This window comes from Myotis nattereri, assembly GCF_964212035.1.
Source record: "Myotis nattereri genome assembly, chromosome: 12".
Lineage (NCBI taxonomy): Eukaryota > Metazoa > Chordata > Mammalia > Chiroptera > Vespertilionidae > Myotis > Myotis nattereri.
In genome coordinates, this window is record NC_138087.1 from 11,614,943 (window position 1) to 11,634,204 (window position 19,262).

General features: G+C 43.0%; 1 protein-coding gene across 1 annotated transcript in view; it reads right to left on the reverse strand.

The window, feature by feature from the left end:
* Positions 1-14,145, reverse strand: part of ZNF367 (zinc finger protein 367) — a gene marked incomplete at its 5' end in the record, with an annotated part of 29,370 nt that extends 15,225 nt beyond the window's left edge. The window contains one exon of the mRNA XM_081103709.1: positions 13,747-14,145. Within this exon, the coding sequence (XP_080959835.1) occupies positions 13,747-14,145 (399 nt within the window). The remainder of the gene's footprint in view (positions 1-13,746) is intronic.
* Between the last annotated feature and the right edge of the window lie 5,117 nt (positions 14,146-19,262).

Here is a 19,262-nt window from a genome sequence, read left to right on the forward strand (position 1 = left end):
AATTTCGTGCACCAGGCCTCTAGTGTTATAAACATTCAAATGGCCCTTGGCAGATTCCCCACCACTGAGTTAGAGAAATAGAAACAGAAAATAATGAGCCTAAGACACCTGTAGGACATCAAGTGTTTTAGTCGTTTCAGGCTGCTATGATGAAATACCAGACTGGGTAACTTACAAACACAGACATTTATTTCTCACAGTTCTGGAAGCTGGGAAGTCCAATATCAAGGTGCCAGCATGATCAGGTAAGGGCCCTCTTCCTGGTTCCTAGCCAGCGCCTTCTCACTGTGTCCTCACACGTGGTAGAAGGAGAAAGGGTTCTCCCAGAACCTCTTTGATGAAGGCACTAATCCCATTAATGAGGGCTCCCACCACGTAAGCACCTCCCAAAGCACTCCCCAACACCACCATCTTTGTGGGTCAGGATCTGAACACACAGTTCTTCAGGGGAGGACACAAACATTGAGACCAAGTATGCCAACATAATTGAAGACAGGGGCAAGAGGGAAAGGAGCAGAAAGCATATTTGGAGAAATAATGGCTGCAAAGTTCCTAAATTTGATAAGACACAAGTCTGAAGATGCAAGAAGCTCAATGCACTTCAAGAAGAATACCAGGTAAACAGATACACAGAGACACATTACATCAAACTATCAAAAGACAACTACAAAGAGAGAATCTTGAAAGCAGCAAGAGAGAAGCAGTTCATCACATACAAGGGGTCCACAAATAAGATTAATAACTGATTTCCCAGGAGAAACTAGTGAAAGCAGTGAGAAGACATGCTTAAAGTGCTGAAAGAAAAAACAAAAGTCACCAATAATCTATCCTTCAAAAATGAAGAAATCAAGCATTCCTACATAAACAAATGCTAAGAGAGTTTGTTGCTAGGAGACCTGCCTTACAATAAATCTAAAGGGGGTTCTTCAGGCAGAAATAAAAGGATACTAGACAACAACTCAAAGCTGCACTCAAACACGAGTAAATGTAACAACACAAGTCAGAATTATTGTATTTTTGGCTTGTACCTCCTCTTTTCTTGCCTATATAATTTGAAAGACAAATGCCAAAAGTATAAAAAATTTTTAATCTATATTAATGGGAACACAATATAATGTAATTTGCAACTACAATAACAGAAAGGGGGTAAGAGCTGTATAGGAACAGAGTTTTTTATACTACAGAAGCTAAGGTTGTATGAATGAAAATGCTACACTACAAAAAATAAGTTAAACAAAAAGAAGGTAGTAACGGAGGAATTGAGAAACAAAATAGGTCTAGACATATAGAAAATAACAAAATGGCAGAAGTAAATTCTTCCATATCAGCCATCACTTTGAATGTAAACAGGTTAAATTCTCCAACTAAAAGGTAGAGATTGGCAGAATGGATTTAAAAAAAAACAATCCAACTATATGCTGTCTATAAGAGACTCACTTTAGATTCAAAAATACAGATAGGTTAAAAGTGAAAAATGGAAAAAGAGATAATAGTTATAAACACATACATACCTAATAAGAGTCCCCAAACTGTATGAAGGAAAAGTAGCAGAACTGAAGGTAGAAAGCGATAGTTCAAAAATAGCTGGAGATTTTCACTGTTAATTAATGGACAGGACAACTAGATAAGTCAACAAAGATATGGAAGACTTAACACTTAACAGACATATACAAAACATTCCACACAAAAACAGCAAAATACACATTTTTCTCTAGTGCACATAGAACATTTCCCAGGACACACCATATCAGACCACAAAGCAACTATCAATAAATTTTTAAAAACTGAAATCATACAAAGTATCTACTTTGACACATATGGAATAAAACTATAAATCTGTAACAGAAGGAAAAACTGGAAAATTCACAAACATGTGGAAATTGGACAACACACTGAAACAGCCAATGGATCAAAGAGGAAATCACAGGGAAATTAGAAAATACTTTTGACATGACCGAAAACAAAAATACAGCATATCAAAACTTGTGAGATACAGTTCTTGGACCCAAAGGCTTAAGATAAGACAGCAATTGCTGCCCAACGCCATCTAGAGAGTCAATGCAATCCCTATCAAATTTCTAAAGACCTTTTTTGCAGATATGGGAAAAGCAATCCTCAGCTCATATGGAAATGCAAGAGGCTCCAACAGCCAAAACAATATTTAAAAAGAACAAAACAGAAGGACTCACACTTCCCTATTATAAAGCAACAACAATCAAGACAGTGTGGTGTTGGCATAAGGAAAGACATATAGACCAATAAAATAGAATTGAAAGTCAACAAATAAACCCCTATCTATGACCAATTAATTTTCAACAAGGGGGCCAAGAACACTCAATGGGGAAAGAACAACGAATGGTTCTAAAATAACTCCATTTCTACATGTAAAAGAATGAAGTTGGACCCCTGTTCATACAATATATAAAAAATTAACTCAAAATGTATCATACATCGAAGTGGCAGAGCTAAAAACTAAAAGAGCTCTTAAAAAGACAGAAATAACAATATGTAATATGTTAATCAATAAAGAAATTAAAAAAAAAAAAGACAGAAATAAATCTTCCTGACCTTGTATTTGGCAATGGACTCTCAGATATGGCATCAAAAGCATGAGCGACAAAAAGAATAGGATTGATATTCACATATCTAATAAGGGTCTAGAAACGAGCACACATAATGAACTTTTACAACTCAACAACAAAAAGACAACCCAATTAAAATATGAATAAAGGACATACACATTTCTCCATAGTAGTTACACAAATGGCCAGCAAGCCTATCATCATTAGTCATTAGGGAAATGCAAATCAAAACTACAATGAGGCCCTAGCTGTTGGCTCAGTGGATAGAGCATTGGCCTGCGAACTGAAGGGTCCCAGGTTCGATTCCGGTCAAGGGCATGCACCGTGGTTGCGGGCACATCCCCAGTGGGGGGTGTGCAGGAGGCAGCTGATTGATGTTTCTGATTCTCTGTCCCTCTCCCTTCCTCTCTGTAAAAAAATCAATAAAAAATATATTTTTTAAAAAATCTGGAATGTTAATACCTTACCAGGTGTATTGGTGAATATGTTCTCCCATTCAGTGCACTGTCTTCATTTTCTTTATGGTTTCCTTTGCTGTGCAAAAACTTTTTAGTTTCATGTACTCCCATTTGTTCATTTTTTTCTTTTGTTTTGTCCAAGAAGGCATATCAGAAAAAATTATTGCTATGAGAAATATCTGAGATATTACTGCCTATGTTTTCTAGGAATTTTATGATTTTGAGTCTAACATTTAAGTCTAATCCATTTTTAATTTATTCTTGTGTATTGTGTAAGAATGTAAAGGGTTCAGTCACAGTGGAAAAGTTTAACAGGTGGTACAATGTCTTGTTTCAATTTTTTGCACGTATCTGTACAATTTTTCTAACACCATTTGTTGAATAAACTATCTTTACCCCATTCTTTGTTCTTACCTCCTTTGTCAAATATTGACCATAAAGGCATGGGTTTATTTTAGGGGCTCTCTATTCTGTTCCATTGATCTACGTCTTTTTTTTTTTTAATGCCAGTACCATGCTGGCTTAAGGTATTCTTTACATGTTTTTATTGATTTCAGAGAGAGGAAGGAAGAGGGAGAGATAGAAACATCAATCATGAGAGAGAATCACTGATCAGCTGCCTTCTGCACACCCTCTACTGAGTATGGAGCCCATAACCTGGGCATGTGCCCCAACCAGGAATCGAACAATGACCTCCTGGTTCATGGGCTGACGCTCAACCACTGAGCAACACCAGCTGAGCAGTAGCATGCTGTTTTGATTACTATGGCCTTGTAGTATAGTTTGGTATCAGCATAATTCCTCCAACTTTGTTCTTCTTTCTCAAGGTCACTGTCTATTCGGGGTCTTTTTGGTTCCATTTAAGTTTCTGGAATATTTTTTCTAGTCTTGTTATCTTGATACAGACTGTGTTGACTCTGTAGATTGCTTTGGGTGGTATGGACAATATAATGATGTTAATTCTTCCTATCCATGAATACGTGGTATATGCTTCCACATTATTTGTATCTTCATCAGTTTCTTTCTTCACTGTCTTATAATTTTTCCCAAGTACAGGTCTTTTACATCCTTAATTTTACTCGTAGGTATTTTACTCTTTTTGAAGCAGTTGTGAATGGGATTGTTTTCTTAGTTTTCCTTTTGAGCATCCATTATTGCTGTATAAAAATACAACTGTTTTTTTTTTTCTATTTACTTTGTATCCTACTACTTTACTGAATTCATTTATCAGTTCTTAGCTTGTTGGTGGAATCTTTAGGGTTCTCTATATACAGTATCATGTCAACTACAGATAATGAGTTTTACTTCTTCCTTTCCATTTGGATGCCTCTTATTTCTTGTCTGACTGCTCTCTTGGACTTCCCGTACTATATTAAACAAGAGTGGTGAAAGAGGACGTCCCTATCTTGCTGCTGATCTTAAGGACAATGGTGGTAGTTTTAGCCCACTGAGTATGTTTTCTGGGGGTTTGTCATATATGGCCTTTATTACCTTGCCGTATGTTTCCTCTATGCCTGCTTTGTTAAGAGTTTTTGTCATACATGGGAGCTGGATTTTATCAAATGCAATGCCTTTTCTGCATCTATTGTCATGATCATGTGGATTTTATCCTTCATTTTGTTTATGTGGTGTGTCACTTTTATTGATTTGTAGACACTGTACCAACCTTGCATCCCCAGAATAAATCCCACTTGATCATGGTGCATGATCTTTTTAATGTATTGCTGGATCCAACTGCCTAATCTTTTGTTGAGGATTTTAGCATCTATGCTCATCAGAGATACTGGCCAATAATTTTCTCTCTTTCTAGTGTCATTAACTGATTTTGGAATTAGGCTAATGCTGGCCTTGTAAAATGAAGTTGGGAGCCTTCCCTCTTCTTGAACTTTTCGGAATTGAGGATAGGCGTCAGTTCCTCTTGGAATATTTAATAAAATTCACCTGTGAAGCCATCCAGTCCAGGACTTTGGTTTGTTGGGAGTTTTTTTGTTGTTGTTGTTGTTGTTTTTATTACTGCTTCAGTTTCACTAGTTGTAATCTGTCTATTCAGATTCTCTGATTCAGTTTTGGAAAATTTTATGTTTCTAGAAGTTTACCCATTTCTTCCAATTTGTTGGCATATAGTTGTTCATAATAACCTCTTATAATCCTTTGTATTTCTTTGGTGTCAGTTGTTACTTCTTCTCTTTCATTACAACGGAATGTTATTAAGCCATAGAAATGATACATGCTACAAGGCAGAGATCCTCAAAAACAGTATGCGAAGTGAAAGAAGCCAGACACAAAAGGCTACACATTGTATCACTCCATGTGATGAAGCATCCAGACTAGGTAGGTCCAGACACAAAAACAGATGGGTGCTTTCCAGAGACTAACTGTAGAGGGGGTAGGGAGTGGCTACTTAAGGGATGCAGGGCTTTCTTTAGAGTGAGGAAGCTGTTGTGGAACTTGATATAGGTGGTGACTGCATAACACTGTGATTTTTTAAATGTTACTGAATTACACTTTATAAACATTTACTTGAAAAGCTCAATCTCAACATGGATGAGCTACCTTACAGAATAAATCACATTTAAATTTTTCTTTAGATATTAAAATCTATTTCCACAACAACCTAAGTGTGCACTGACAGACGGATGGATAAGTATATGGTGTATACAACGGGATTCAGCCTTGAAAAAGGCAGTCCCGCCATATGTTACACATGGATGAACCTTGACATTGTGCTCAGGTAAATAAGCCAGTCACAAAAAGACAAATTTTACATGATTCCACTTACATGACGTAGCTAAAGTAGTCAAACATTTAGAAACAGAAAGTGGAATGGTGGTTGCCAAGGGTTGTGGGCAGGGAGAAAAGAGTTCAGTGGGTATACTAGTAATGTTGCAGTTTTACAAGATAAAAAAAGTTTTAGAGATCTAGTACGCAACAATATGTATAGTTAACACTGAAAAATGGTTAAGATGATACATTTTATGTTGTATTTTTTGCCACAATTTTTAAAAAAAGGAATGTGCAAAGGCACAGTGGCAGATTATATTATAAAAATACTAGAGGCCCAATGAACACAAATTCGTGCAAGAGTAGGCCTCCCTTCCCCCGACTGCCAGCACCGGCATCCCTCCTCTGACCGCCCACAGGCACCCGGGACTGGGCTGCTTCCTTCCTCCGGCCGCCCACAGGCACCTGGGACCCGCTCTGCTTCCCTCCTCCAGCCACCCATAGGTGCCTGGGACCCAGGATGGCTTCCCTTGGGCCCGACTTTGTAAGGAAGGACGTCTGGTCTAATTAGCATATTACCCTTTTATTATTATAGATTCACTGCCCTCTCTTGCTGTGGGCCCCAATAAGGCCAACCTGGCCACATAACTCGCTTTGGCTAATAACATGAGAGAGCAAATTACTTGTGTGACCTCTGAGCACAAGCTTCCAAAAAATTGTTCATCCAGAATCAGTAAAGGGAGATCGGAATAAAATTAGAGAATCTGTTGCCACCATTTATTGAGCAGCAATAATTGTAAGATTGTTGCTGGTTATGGTCAAATCATGAATAATTGTTTTAAATATTGTTTTTAAAATGCTAAACAAACAAATGTAACATATATGATGCATAAAAAAGGTGATTCTGTTAAGAAATTGAACATGAAATCAGGTTAATTAAAACCCTTAGCGATACAACTCCTCTGCTTGAAAGAATCCTTTTCCTAATATATGTATTTATTGAGAGGAAGGGGTAGGGAGGGAGGGAAACTTCAATTTGTTGTTCCACTTATATATGCATTCATTGATTGATTCGTACATTGCGCTGAATCGGGATTGAGCTCATAACCTTGGTGAATTGGAAGATGCCCTAATCAATTGAGCTATCCAGGCAGGGTTCCTAATATTGTTTAAATACCAAAAAAATATATTGTTGACTATTATAATTATTTTATTTTTTCATTTTAGGAACTAAAAAACAAATGTGTTTATTGAGGCAAGAGGATACAAGCAATATTAAAATCAAAAGCTTCTCTAGCTTTAATTGGCGTTTCCTTCTCCTGTCAAATGGGGGTGGGATTTTATTTGTACACTAGAGGCCCGGTGCACGGATTCGTGCAGCAGTGGGGTCCCTCCATCTGGCCTGAACCCTCTCGCAATCCGGGACCCCTTGGGGGATGTTGGACTGCCAGTTTTGGCCCAATCCCCACAGGCCAGGCCGAGGGACTCCACCGGTGCATGAATCTGTGCACCGGGCCTCTAGTGTGCATATAAGATGTTTGGTTAATCTCCTCCCACCCGCCACCTCTCCCTTCCCTCTGAGATTCATCAGTCTGTTACATGTTTCCATGCCTGTGCTTTGAGTATCTACCCCCTGGTGGTCAGTGTGCAGCATAGCTATGGGTCGAATGGTCAAATGGTCAGACACTTAGCATATTAGCCTTTTATATATGTAGATTTCCTAAGGATCCCAATCTGCTCATCAAAGCCTTACACAGGGAGAAGCTGTGGAGCAGAGGTTCCTTAAGCAACCCACTGGGAGAACTCTTATCAGGGCGGAGAACTGCTCAGTGCTGCCTGCTTCTTTCTCTTCTGCTTCTTGTATTCTACAAACAGTCCCTGCAACGATGGCAGCCTAGCAGTTAAGTGAAGAGGGGCTCTGGAAGCCCACTCTGCCGTCTCGGCACTGGTCCAGTCCTTCATTATTTTGTCCACAGCCTCATGGCCTTTTTGATTTTCCAAAAACCCAGGGAACTCCTTTCTCACGAGTACTCTCTGATCCTTCTTTGTTAAAGAGCCTTTATCCCCAGCAAATTTGTGAGAGGCAAACATCATGGTTCCCATGGAATGTTCTATTTGAAATGGCATTTTGGTAAGGCCCTGGCCAAAGGCACAGCAGGACCACAGGGCTGGCTGGGATGTGCAGCCGGTTATTACAATTTCAAATAACTGATCAGTTCATCAATATAAAAATTTTAAATTACCCATTTCTATTTTCAATGTTTCTGGTAAAAAAAATAAACAAACAAGCACGTTTAGTAAGGAGATATACTTTTAAAAGTTAATCATTTGGCTGCTTTCAGCAACTCTTTAAGATCTTGTTTCACCTACAAACCATGCATGTATACTTTCCAGATGAGAAATAGATAGCTAAAAAAATACAACATCTTAGCCATATACAAGTAAGACTCCACCAAGTGCATTCTTTGAACTAAGAAAATTAGGCCAGGCAAATAAGTAATGATCTAATGCCCTAAAATCAATAGCTGAAGAGCATCTTGTAAATACATATAAAAATAAGCAGTGCTAAAAAAAATAAAAATAAATAATAAGCAGTGCTACTTAAAAAGGACCACTTTCATTTTGGCCTTAGCAATGAGAAAACGTTTCCAGGTACATTTTGACAATAATAGTCTCATCAGCAACCAAACATACCTGTAGCCTAAGAGAGAAATCTTGTTGCGACTGCTTGATTTGCAAGGAAAGGTTAACAAATTCCAAGACACCCCATTGTTATTATGTAGCAAGTGCAGCAAAAGAAGCTACAAGAAAGAAGCAAGATGATTAAATTGCCAAAAATGTTTCGTACTTCAGTAAATTTTTTAAATAGAATCTCAATACCTCCAGAGGTAGATTAATGACTTTTCAAAGTGTTTTCTAAACTATTTCATGATAAATGTTTTGAGTTCTCAATGTCAATAACTAACTTTAAAATTATTTAATAAAATTTGGGTTATTTCTCAACCCACTTAACATAATGTACACATTTACTTAGGCTTTAGAAAATGTTATATTAAGCCCTAGCTAGTTTGGCTCAGTGGATAGAGCGTCAGCCTGAGGACTAAAGGGTTCGAGGTTCAATTCCGGTCAAGGGCACATGCCTGGGTTGTAGGTTCAATCCCCAGTGGGGAGCATGCAGGAGGCAGCTGATCAATGATTCTCTTTCATCATTGATGTTTGTATCTCTCTCTCTCTCCCTTCCTTTCTGAAATCAATAAAAATATTTTTAAAAGATAAAGTTGTATTAAAACTTGGTATTCATGTAATTACTAAAGAACTAAAAGTCTTTGACGCATTTTTATACAAAGTAAAATTCAAATCAAGTACTCAAGTAACATAGAAGGAAAAGGAAAATCAGTCTCAGAGAGAGGCGTATGTACATTGACAAGAAAGAGAAAATGTAAAATTTATCATATTTCCCCTTTCGAAATCAGATTTAGATACAAATTTCCTATGGTTCCCATACCTGCATCCTAACTCTATCCCCCACCTTGACCTATCTGCAAAACTTTCCAAGTCTTAATTTGAATGTGTCTATTATATTGTCTGTACCCTCATAAAGCATCTCCATTAAGATATAGACAGGTATCGATAGTATGTGTACAGTCTCCTTGCATTAGCTTAATACTAGAAATATAATAAACCCCTAAAGTCAATTCATACATGTTATACATGGGAGCATTATCATGTAGGGATTAAGTGCAAGGGCTGTGGAGGGTCCCAATCAGTTCTGCCACTTACTATATGATATTACTTAATCTTAACCTTGGGGACTCTTTTCTCTAATTCCTCCTTCATCAGGTAAACAAGGTAAATTGGGAAAGGAATTCAAAATATTCAACACAGAACCTAGCTACTACGTTAACATGTTGTGTGTTTTGTTTTGTTTTTTAAATATTGAATGCATTGGGGTGATATTCGTTAATAAAATGGCATCATCTGTATATTGTATTGTGTGTTCACTATCCCAAGTTTCCTTCCAACACCATTTATCCTCCCTTTACCCTCTTCTACCTCCCTAATCTTCCTTTCCCTCTGGTAATCACCATACTGGTTTTTTTTTTGTGTGTGTGTCTATTAGCTTTTTCTTTTTCTTTTCCGTTAATTTTGTTTTATTGCTTAAAGTATTACAAAGAGTATTATATATGTCTCCTTTTTTTTTCTCCCCTTGACCTTCCCCTGGCCTCCCCTACCCCCAATGTCTTATGTCCATTGGCTATGCTCGTATGCATGCATACAAGTCTTTAGGTTGATCTCTTACCCCCCCCCCCCAAAACCCTCCCTGGCCTTCCCGCTGTAGTTTGAGTCTGTTCGATGTTGCTCTGCCTCTGTATCTATTTTTGTTCATCAGTTTATAATGGTCTTAATTATCCATAAATGAGTGAGGTCATGTGGTATTTTTCTTTCATTGCCTGGCTTATTTCACTTAGCATAATGCTCTCCAGTTCCATCCATGCTGTTGCAAATGGTAAGAGTTCCTTCTTTTTTACAGCAGCATAGTATTCCATCGTGTAGATGTACCACAGTTTTCTAATCCATTCATCTGCTGATGGGCACTTAGGCTGTTTCCAGATCTTCGCTATGGTAAATTGTGCTGCTATGAACATAGGGATGCATATATCCTTTCTGATTGGTGTTTCTGTTTTCTTGGGATATGTTCCTAGAAGTGGGATCACAGGGTCAAATGGGAGTTCCATTTTTAACTTTTTAACACATTTCGTACCGCTTAGGAGTTTTCTCGTGTTTCGCGCCCCATCTGTTAAGGACCTCTCACGAGTGTTCTCGTTTTTCACGCCCATGGAAAAAGGAGCGAATCTAGATACTTATGTAAATTTTGTTCGGTCCCTCTTCACAGAGGAAAATGTTTTACACAGTACCATACGTTAAAAAAGTACTAGGGACTTTAATTAATTGTTTTTGTAAATAAAAATGTTATAATTATTGAAAAACAACACCCAAAGTGCATTATGATGATTTAAGTAACGTGCAGTCCCTGGTGTATGTCTTAGAAATTTCTATGCGGTGCGCAATGTGTTAACATGTTGTGTTTAATATGGAAGTAATTGCTCTGTACTAATCAGCTATCAGATGGTTGAAGAGTTCAGGGGATGAAAGGGGAAGCAGGATAGGCAGCTGACAGGTCCTGAAGGGTGAATGGTATCTGAGGCTAAGCACGGAGAAGCCAGTGAAGTAACCTCATTAATGCGGTTGGGGAGAGGGTACAAGGGCACAAGGTGGGAGGCTTGGAATACCTCATGGCAAAGGGAAATCAGACCTGCCCTTCCCTCCCAAAATTCTATAGAAGATAATGCTAATATGTAATTAGTCCCACAAAAGTGCTAAGCAATCTTGTGTTTAGGGGCCAAAATAAGTGGCTAGACCAGTGGTTCTCAACCTGTGGGTCGAGACCCCTTTGGGGAGTCCAACGACCCTTTCACAGGGGTCACCTAAGACCATCGGAAAACACATATATAATTACATATTGTTTTTGTGATTAATCACTATGCTTTAATTATGTTCAATTTGTAACAATGAAAATACATCCTGCATATCAGATATTTACATTACGATTCATAACAGTAGCAAAATTACAGTTATGAAGTAGCAACGAAAATAACTTTATGGTTGGGGGTCACCACAACATGAGGAATTGTATTAAAGGGTGTCGGCATTAGGAAGGCTGAGAACCACTGGGCTAGATGATGAGTTTCTTCCCACAGGCAGGGGAAGAACAAACAGAACAAGTAGAAGCTATACCAGGAGTGCAGGACTCAGGCACCTCCCTTGGGAGCAGCAGCAACAGACAACCAATGAACACAAATGTTCTCATACCCACAGCTGCTGCTGCCTCTAACCTGCATACTGAGAAGGAGGTAGCGGGGAGTGTGCTACTAGCACCAGCTTTATTGCAAACTTGTGTCCCATCGTCCCCAAAAGTAAGCAGATCCAATCAGTGTGCGTCACCATGAGCATGTGGAGATGAAGAACTACCATGTAAGTACTTTCAGTGAAGGAAAACAAAGGGGACGGCCGCCCTGTTTTTAGAGGATACGATCACAAATCATACTCGGTGACTTCCTTAAATAAAGGCATATTCCAGACTCCCCCACCCTGCCCAACCACCCCAACCCTGCAAGGTGAGGAAGCTTAAATGAGTGAAGTTTTGGAGTTGTATTTGGATTGTTCATTGATGAGAGGGCAAGTTAGAATCAATTCATCTAATAATTTACCAAACAGTTACAATATGAAAGATTGAGGAAATATAAAACACCTTTTCACTTTTACACATTCTTCATAACTTCCCGTATATTTTAGCTCTGAAAAGAGGTGGACAAAGTGGAAATAAAATCCAAACCTGCGTGAGCAACTTTTATAAAAGGTTTGTGTGAAAATAAGTCTGTTTTAGGCCAAAAGAAACATATATATATACAGATTTCATTTGCCTAGGATAACATTAATCTTCTTGGGTAATCCCAAATTAGATTATAATTAATGAAATAATTCCAAAACCTTCCACAAGTATTTGTGCATGTATGCCTTTATGTTGCTCAACTATATAACCTAACATGTTTTTTAAAAAGGTCTAAACACCAGAAGAAAAAAAAGAAAAATAAATATATATATATCTTACGAAGGGGTACCTAGAGATAGCCAAGAGTGATTGGTTCCTTCACAAACTCACTCAGCACTATTGTGCACATTTTTACTGCTTGTTCAAACTTTTACTTAAGTGCAGCTTCAAGCGCTGAAGTGTGTCAAAGCTCCTAGTTTTGTAACTTTATAGCTCTTCAATAACAATGACATTAGAAACACAAAGTGTATCCATTTCCTTGGGGCTCAAACAACACGGAGTTTCAACATCTTTGCTACTGAGTGTAAAATGATCAAACTTGTTTCAATTTATAAATACAGTATTTGCCAATACAGATGTAGTTATCCACTAGGTGATTTACTTGTTTTATCTTTGGCAAGATGCTTATCTTATAGAGTCAGTTAACACACAGAATCTGAATATTGACTTATAGTAGCACCACTCATTCATTCCATAACTACTTCCTGAGCACCTTTACTCCACATTTACAGTGTGTAAGGTACTCGGTCTACCAGAGAGAAATGATGCAGCCCCCCTGGAGTTGACAGTCTACAGAGCTGAGTACATGTATGCAGAGAGGCAGCCCGAACACAGGCTTCAGGACCAGGAGCCACAGAAACCCAGCCCCAGGCCCAGCTCCAGCTCTCCACTGCCCAGCTGAGCGGCCGTGGGGAGGTCCCTTCGCCAGGCTCCAGCTCAGCCTCAACTGCCCAATCCGTAAACTGTAGGTCTGCACCAGGCAGTCACACCCTTCCCAGCGCTAAACAGTCCCGGAGTCGATCAATTCGAGGTCAGCGACCACAGCGTCGTAGGCCACTGTGCTTCAGCGCCTAGCAGAGCAGGTCGCTGGATGCACGGAGGGCGGCGAGGGCCCGACCTCCGCGGCCGAAGATTCCCCGACGCGCCTTCTCACTCGTCGGCTGCCTCCGCAGGCCTCTGTGGCGGGGTCGGGGCCGGGGCCGGGATCTGCGGTGATGGAGCAGAGGCTGCGCAGCCCCTTCCCGCCCGCACCCCGAGAAGCTCCAGGGGGCAGCTCCTTCCCTCCCTCCCAGGCCAGCGGACTCTGCGGTCGGCTTCCGCGACCCGGGCTGCGCGCCGGCCCCTGCACCTGCTGGCGGCCGCCCGGTCTCCCCCCGCGTCCGCGCCGCCGCCCCGCCACCCCCCGCAGGGGCCCGATTTTTGGCGCGCGGCAGTGACGTCAGTGTCCGGTCCCCCGCCCCCGCCCCCGCCGCGGCCCCAGCAAGTTCGCGTTTTAAACTCGGCCCCGCCCCACCCGCCGCGTCCGCGGGCGCTGCCAGCTCCCGGCCGCGCCGTTAACCGCCCCGCGGCCCCGCGCCCCGCCCGCCCCGCTCACCTTGAGGTGGCCGCTGTCCGGGCTGCTCGCTTCCTCCTCTTCCTCGCCCCCCGAGGCGGCGGGCTGGGGCGCGCCCCGGCCGCGGAGCCCCGGGCGCTGGGCGGCGGCGGCGGGCTGGGCGGCCGAGGCGGCGCCCCCCGCAGCACCCGGGCTGAGCGTCACGTTGTGCGCGTTCTCGCCCCAGCGCCACGGGTACACCATGAAGTCGCTGAAGCCGGGGCTGGTGGGGATGAGCGGCGGCGGCGGCTCCGGCTCCCCTCCGCCGCCGCACGTGGCCTTGATCGGGGTCGTCCTGATGACCGACACCAGCACCCGCTTCGGGGAGTCGTGGCAGAAGATGACGGGCGGCGGCGGCGGCGGCGGGTGGTCCGCCATCGGCACTTCCACACCCCGGATCATCGCCCTTCCCCGATTCGCAGCTCCGCCGGCCGCTGGCCCTTCGCTCCCGTTGCCCGCGCTGCTCCGAGTCGCTGGCTCTCAGTCCCGCGGGCTCATGGCCGCGGACGTTTCCCGGAATCCTCCTGTGCGGCGGCCAGCGATGGAGCCGGGCAGCTCGGCGGGCACCGGGGTGAGGGCGGACCCCAGCCCCGGGGCCAGCCCGCCCTCCTCTCTTCACACGCAGGCGGCAGAGCCGGGAAGAGCGGGCGGCCCGGCCGGCGGGGACAGGAAAGCAAAACTCACGCCGCCGAACCCCCAAAATAACAACCTGCTGCTGCGGTCCCCACTCGGACTTTTCCCGCGTTACATTTCGCGCCTGGGCGGGACCAATCACAGCGAGGCGCCTGCCCACTGGCCGCAGCGAGGAGTGACAGGTCCCGCGAACCAATGGCCGGATCGGCATTTCTTTCCAGCCGAGCGAGGCGGGGCCGGCGCCGCGCGCGGGTTCTTCCTGGCCGGCCATTGGCCGCCGCTGGTGTTTTTTCTGGCCCGGAGGCCAACTGCGTTCGAAACTCCCGGGGAGCGTGGACGTCAGCGCTCGCCCCGGCACCCCGCCGGGGGCCCCGCCTCTGCCGGGCCCGGGGAGGATCGTAGGGGCGGAGGCGCGCGGGGACAGGGACGGGCGGGGGCGGGAGGCAAGAGAGTTGCTGATTGGACAAGCGTTGGGCGAGAGGCGGGTCCGGGGCGGTGGTTGGCTGGCGACCCGCCTGTGGCTGTTGGGCTGTGGTTCCCGCGCGCCCGGAGTTTAAAGGTCTGGGGCCCCCGGACCGGCGCGTCCTCCCGGCGCTCGGCTCCCGCCGCTGGCTCTGCGGGTCCGAAGCCTTCCCGCTGCACGAGCTTTCGCCACACGCCCAGGGGTGCTGCGTCTCTTAACCGGTGTCCGTCTGCCCAGCGGTGAGCTCGCTGCGAACCGACCCTGTCCTCGCCCCTGACTCCCCCCAGGCTTAGCTGGGCATCCGTCCCGACCTCGTGAGCGGGGCCTTGGGGCCCATCTTGGTGGGGTTTTAGGAAGTGGGCTCCCAGGTACCCGTGCGCTGCTTGCGGGCGGAGGGACACGAACTCGGGCGTGTCCGCTCGCGTCTGGGACCGAGGCCCCAAAGTCGCCTGAGGACCCCCGCCGGCGGTTCCCCCCCCCCAGTCTCCAGGCCTCTGGCTCATCCCTGCGTCTGGATCCACGCGGACTCCGGGCTCCCCGCAGGGTTCCCGCTGTCCAGACTCCTCTGTCGCCCGCCCTCGCCTCTGGACCACACCCCGAGCCAGAGGGATGCAGGACAACCACGCAGGTCCGAGCCTGACAGTCGGCCCCCAGGGCCAGGGTAGGCTGAGGCACCGCACAGAGTGGAATGTCCAGCGCATAGTCACTAGAACGGGGAAAAGTGACTGTGTCATTTGCTCTTGGCTGTATTGCCAGAGCCTAGCCTGACTCGTGATAAGCCTCCAAAAAACATCTGTTGAATGAATTAATAAAATGAATGTATGAATGAATATCCAGTAGTCAAGGGTTAGAATTGGCAATTAAATTAGAGCACGTTAGCTCTCTCGCTCGCGCACTTTCTCTCTCTCTCTCTCTCTCTCTCTCTCTCTCACACACACACACACACACACACACACACACACACACACGCTGATACACAGCTATGTCTAATTTAGTCACAGTTATTAAAAAATGTTACTGATATGAACAACCTCTAAGATACAGTTTAAGTGATAAAAAGGAAAAATGTGAATTAGTAAGATTTCATTCATGTGTTTTAAAAAATAGGGAAAGAATATACATTTTTGCTTTTAGTTAAGCAGAATAGCAAGATACACAAGAAAATGATACATCTGTTGACTCCAAGGAGAATTATGTGGCTGGAAAAGATTTCAAAAGATACAGCATATAACTCTGTATCTTTTGAACTTTGAACCAAGTAAAAGTATCTTTCAATAAATAAAATAGTATGTAGCTAACATTTCCTGGAGGCCTACAATAATAAAATGGATGCTTCACTTACATTCTAATATCAACTGTTCTGTGAGGCAGATGTTATTATTCCCATTTTACATACGAGAAAACTTGAGGCTAACCCAAATCACATAACTTGATAAATCCTTTGGAAGGATGCCTCTGAAAACTGCCGACGGATTATACCTCACATCTGCTGAACAAAAAGAAGAGGCTAAAAAATGGGGTCCCATAGAAAGGGAATGGACTGACTATTGGGGGGGAAAGGGGTGTGGGAGATGCGGGAAGAGACTGGACAAAAAATCATGCACCTATGGATGAGGACAGTGGGTGGGGAGTGAGGGCGGGGGGTGGGGCGGGAACTGGGAGGAGAGGAGTTATGGGGGGAAAAAAGAGGAACAAATGTAATAATCTGAACAATAAAGATTTAATTTAAAAAAAATTAAAAAAAATAAATAAAAAATGGGGTCCCTACATTTCTTAGCCACATTCCTCATATTCCAAAACTTTCAGGTTTTAGGGCTTAAATCCAATTTGATACTTTAATAGTTGATGTGGAAAGCTGAAAGTTCACCTCTCATTCCACTTAATTTAGTAAACATTCATTTTGTTTTCACTATTTAATACCAAATGATTGCGCTGTTTACTTCTGAATCAGCTGGAAGGAAAATATAATCCATCTCTTTCATACTTAAAGTAAAAAAAGAAAAAGTGAGCACTCAAATTATGGGTTGAGCAAGATCTAACAGATTAAGCACCAACTGATAGTTAACTGTTAACATTCACATGCCCCGGAGTGCAAGATGAATCATTCAGAACAGAACACTGACTTTCTGTTTCTAAAAATGACTCTTCACTAACCGTAACCTTGCAACTCCACGTGCCCTCTGCCACCAGAGAATAAAAGGCACGCCAGGAGCCTGTGAAGCGGGCAGAGGGTGATTGCAGGAGCAAAGCTGAGGGCATGCAGCTCGCTTGGCTCCATTTTATTGCAACTAGAAAGCTGTCTGAAGTGTGTGTGGATCATCATATTCCTGGTGTCTGTTCCGCCCCAGACCTGGCCACCAGCCCGTAGTATGTATGGACTCTGAAGAATACTAAGACCCATCTCAGAGCACTTACTACATTGTTACAATAGTTTTTCCTATTGTTAAAATGTAGGCCTCTTCTGGGAAGGCTATATACCTCAAACCCTCTTTTTTAAATGTACTTCAAAGTTTCAAAATAAAATCTTGAAACAAAACAAAATTATTTTTTCACTTTGGAAATACACTGTCAATAAGAGCATTTGAAGCTGCCTGGTTGCTTTTATCCTAGTTAGCGTAGGAGTCTGAGCATAACATAAATCCTTTTCAATAATTTGTCTCCATAGCTACGAGTGCAGATAAGGCAACTTTACAAATACGCATAGGTGAAATAGGATAAAAATGTCTGATCAGTTGTTTTGAGATTCACAGGAAGATATTTTACCATTAAAATTCTCCAAAATAATTTTCTCAATGTTCTGTTTGGCAAATATGAACAATAAAATGGCAATAAATGCATATCTACCAAAAATTTAATCTAAAAACAAAATGAATAAGCAGAACAGAAACAGACTCATAGACACACAGAGACCTTTTTGTTGGTTGCCAGTTTGGAGGGGGGTTGGGGGAGCAGCAAAAAAGGTGAAGGGATTAAGAAGTACATATTGGTTGCCCTGGCCGCCTCGACTCAGTCTGCGGACTGAAGGATCTCAGATTCAGTTCCTGCCAAGGGCACATGCCCAGGTTATGGGCTCGGATCCCCATTAGGGGGCGTGCAGGAGGCATCCAATCAATGATTCTCATCATTGATGTTTCTATCTCTCCCTCTTCCTTCCTTTCTGAAATCAATAAAAATGTATTTTAAAAAAAGAAGTACACCTCGACACAAGGGTTTATAAGAACAACAAAGGAGAACAAAAGGACAAAAAGACAAAACAAAACAAAAAAAAGTACAAGTTGGTTGCTACAGAAGAAATGAATATAGTGATGTATGTAAACTGCAATAAAAAAAACTTACTGAGAATTTGAAGTTTGGCTTAAGTAGGTCTTTCAATGCAGACCTGATTCGAATTGGATAAGGATCAGATAGAATGAAAGAATAAAAGAATGTTACAGACTACACAGGCCCAGCTGCCAGGCCTAGCTGCCGGTTTTATCTCAACTCCCCAGGCTTCCCCCACTAGAGATAGGAACTGAGGGAATGACGCCCTCCCTAAGGCTGTTCCAGGAAATAGCCCCAACACAAAGAGCAGGTTGTGAAAACACCAGGCAGGAATGATGAGTAAATCTCATGCCCTATCAAGACACAAACCAGACCCCTTTGGAATTTCTTTGTTCCCCTCTCACCCTCCTGCATGCAACCCCTCCCTGATGTGTGATTTTTGCCTATAAATATCTGAAAGACTCTTTTCTCGGGGTCCAGCTCCTCTGCTCCTGCGTGAGTTACGAGTTGGGCCCCAGCGCGCTGGAATAAAGCCTCTTGCTGTTTGCATCAAGTGACGTCTCCTGCGGTTGATTGGGGTCGCCGTCGATCTGAGGGACAGAGTGAGGGTCCCTCTTCGGGGGTCTCACAAGAACACTTGAGGATTGGTGGGATGAAGCACATTATGTGTAGAGAGTCCCTAGAGGGTTCGATGACCAGTTCCAGGTTCTAATCTTGGCTTTGAATTTATTAGACACCCCTGTTTCCTTTTATTAATTCTGTCTTTGTTTTCTTACCTGGTCTGACAGGCTTGCAACCCAAGTTAGATCTACTTGAAACCAAAAGCGCTATTTGTAAGAAAAGTAGCAATACCATCATTGCTCATTAAGAGATATTTGGGTATTTGTGACATTTAAATGCTTCAATTTTTCTAATATTTGAAAGATTGATGCCATGAACATTCTTAGTTATACCATCTTAGGTGCATGTGCAAAATGTTGCTGGGTTGGAAAATTACTGGGTTGAATGCTATAGAACTTTTTAACTGATAGGTATAGCCAAATTGCCTTTCTAAAATACTGTGATTTTATATTTATATTTCTGCCAATAGTGTAAATCAGTTCCTATTTTCTCACATTCACTTTAATCCTGAGTATATAAATATTTTTTATTGTTGCAAAAC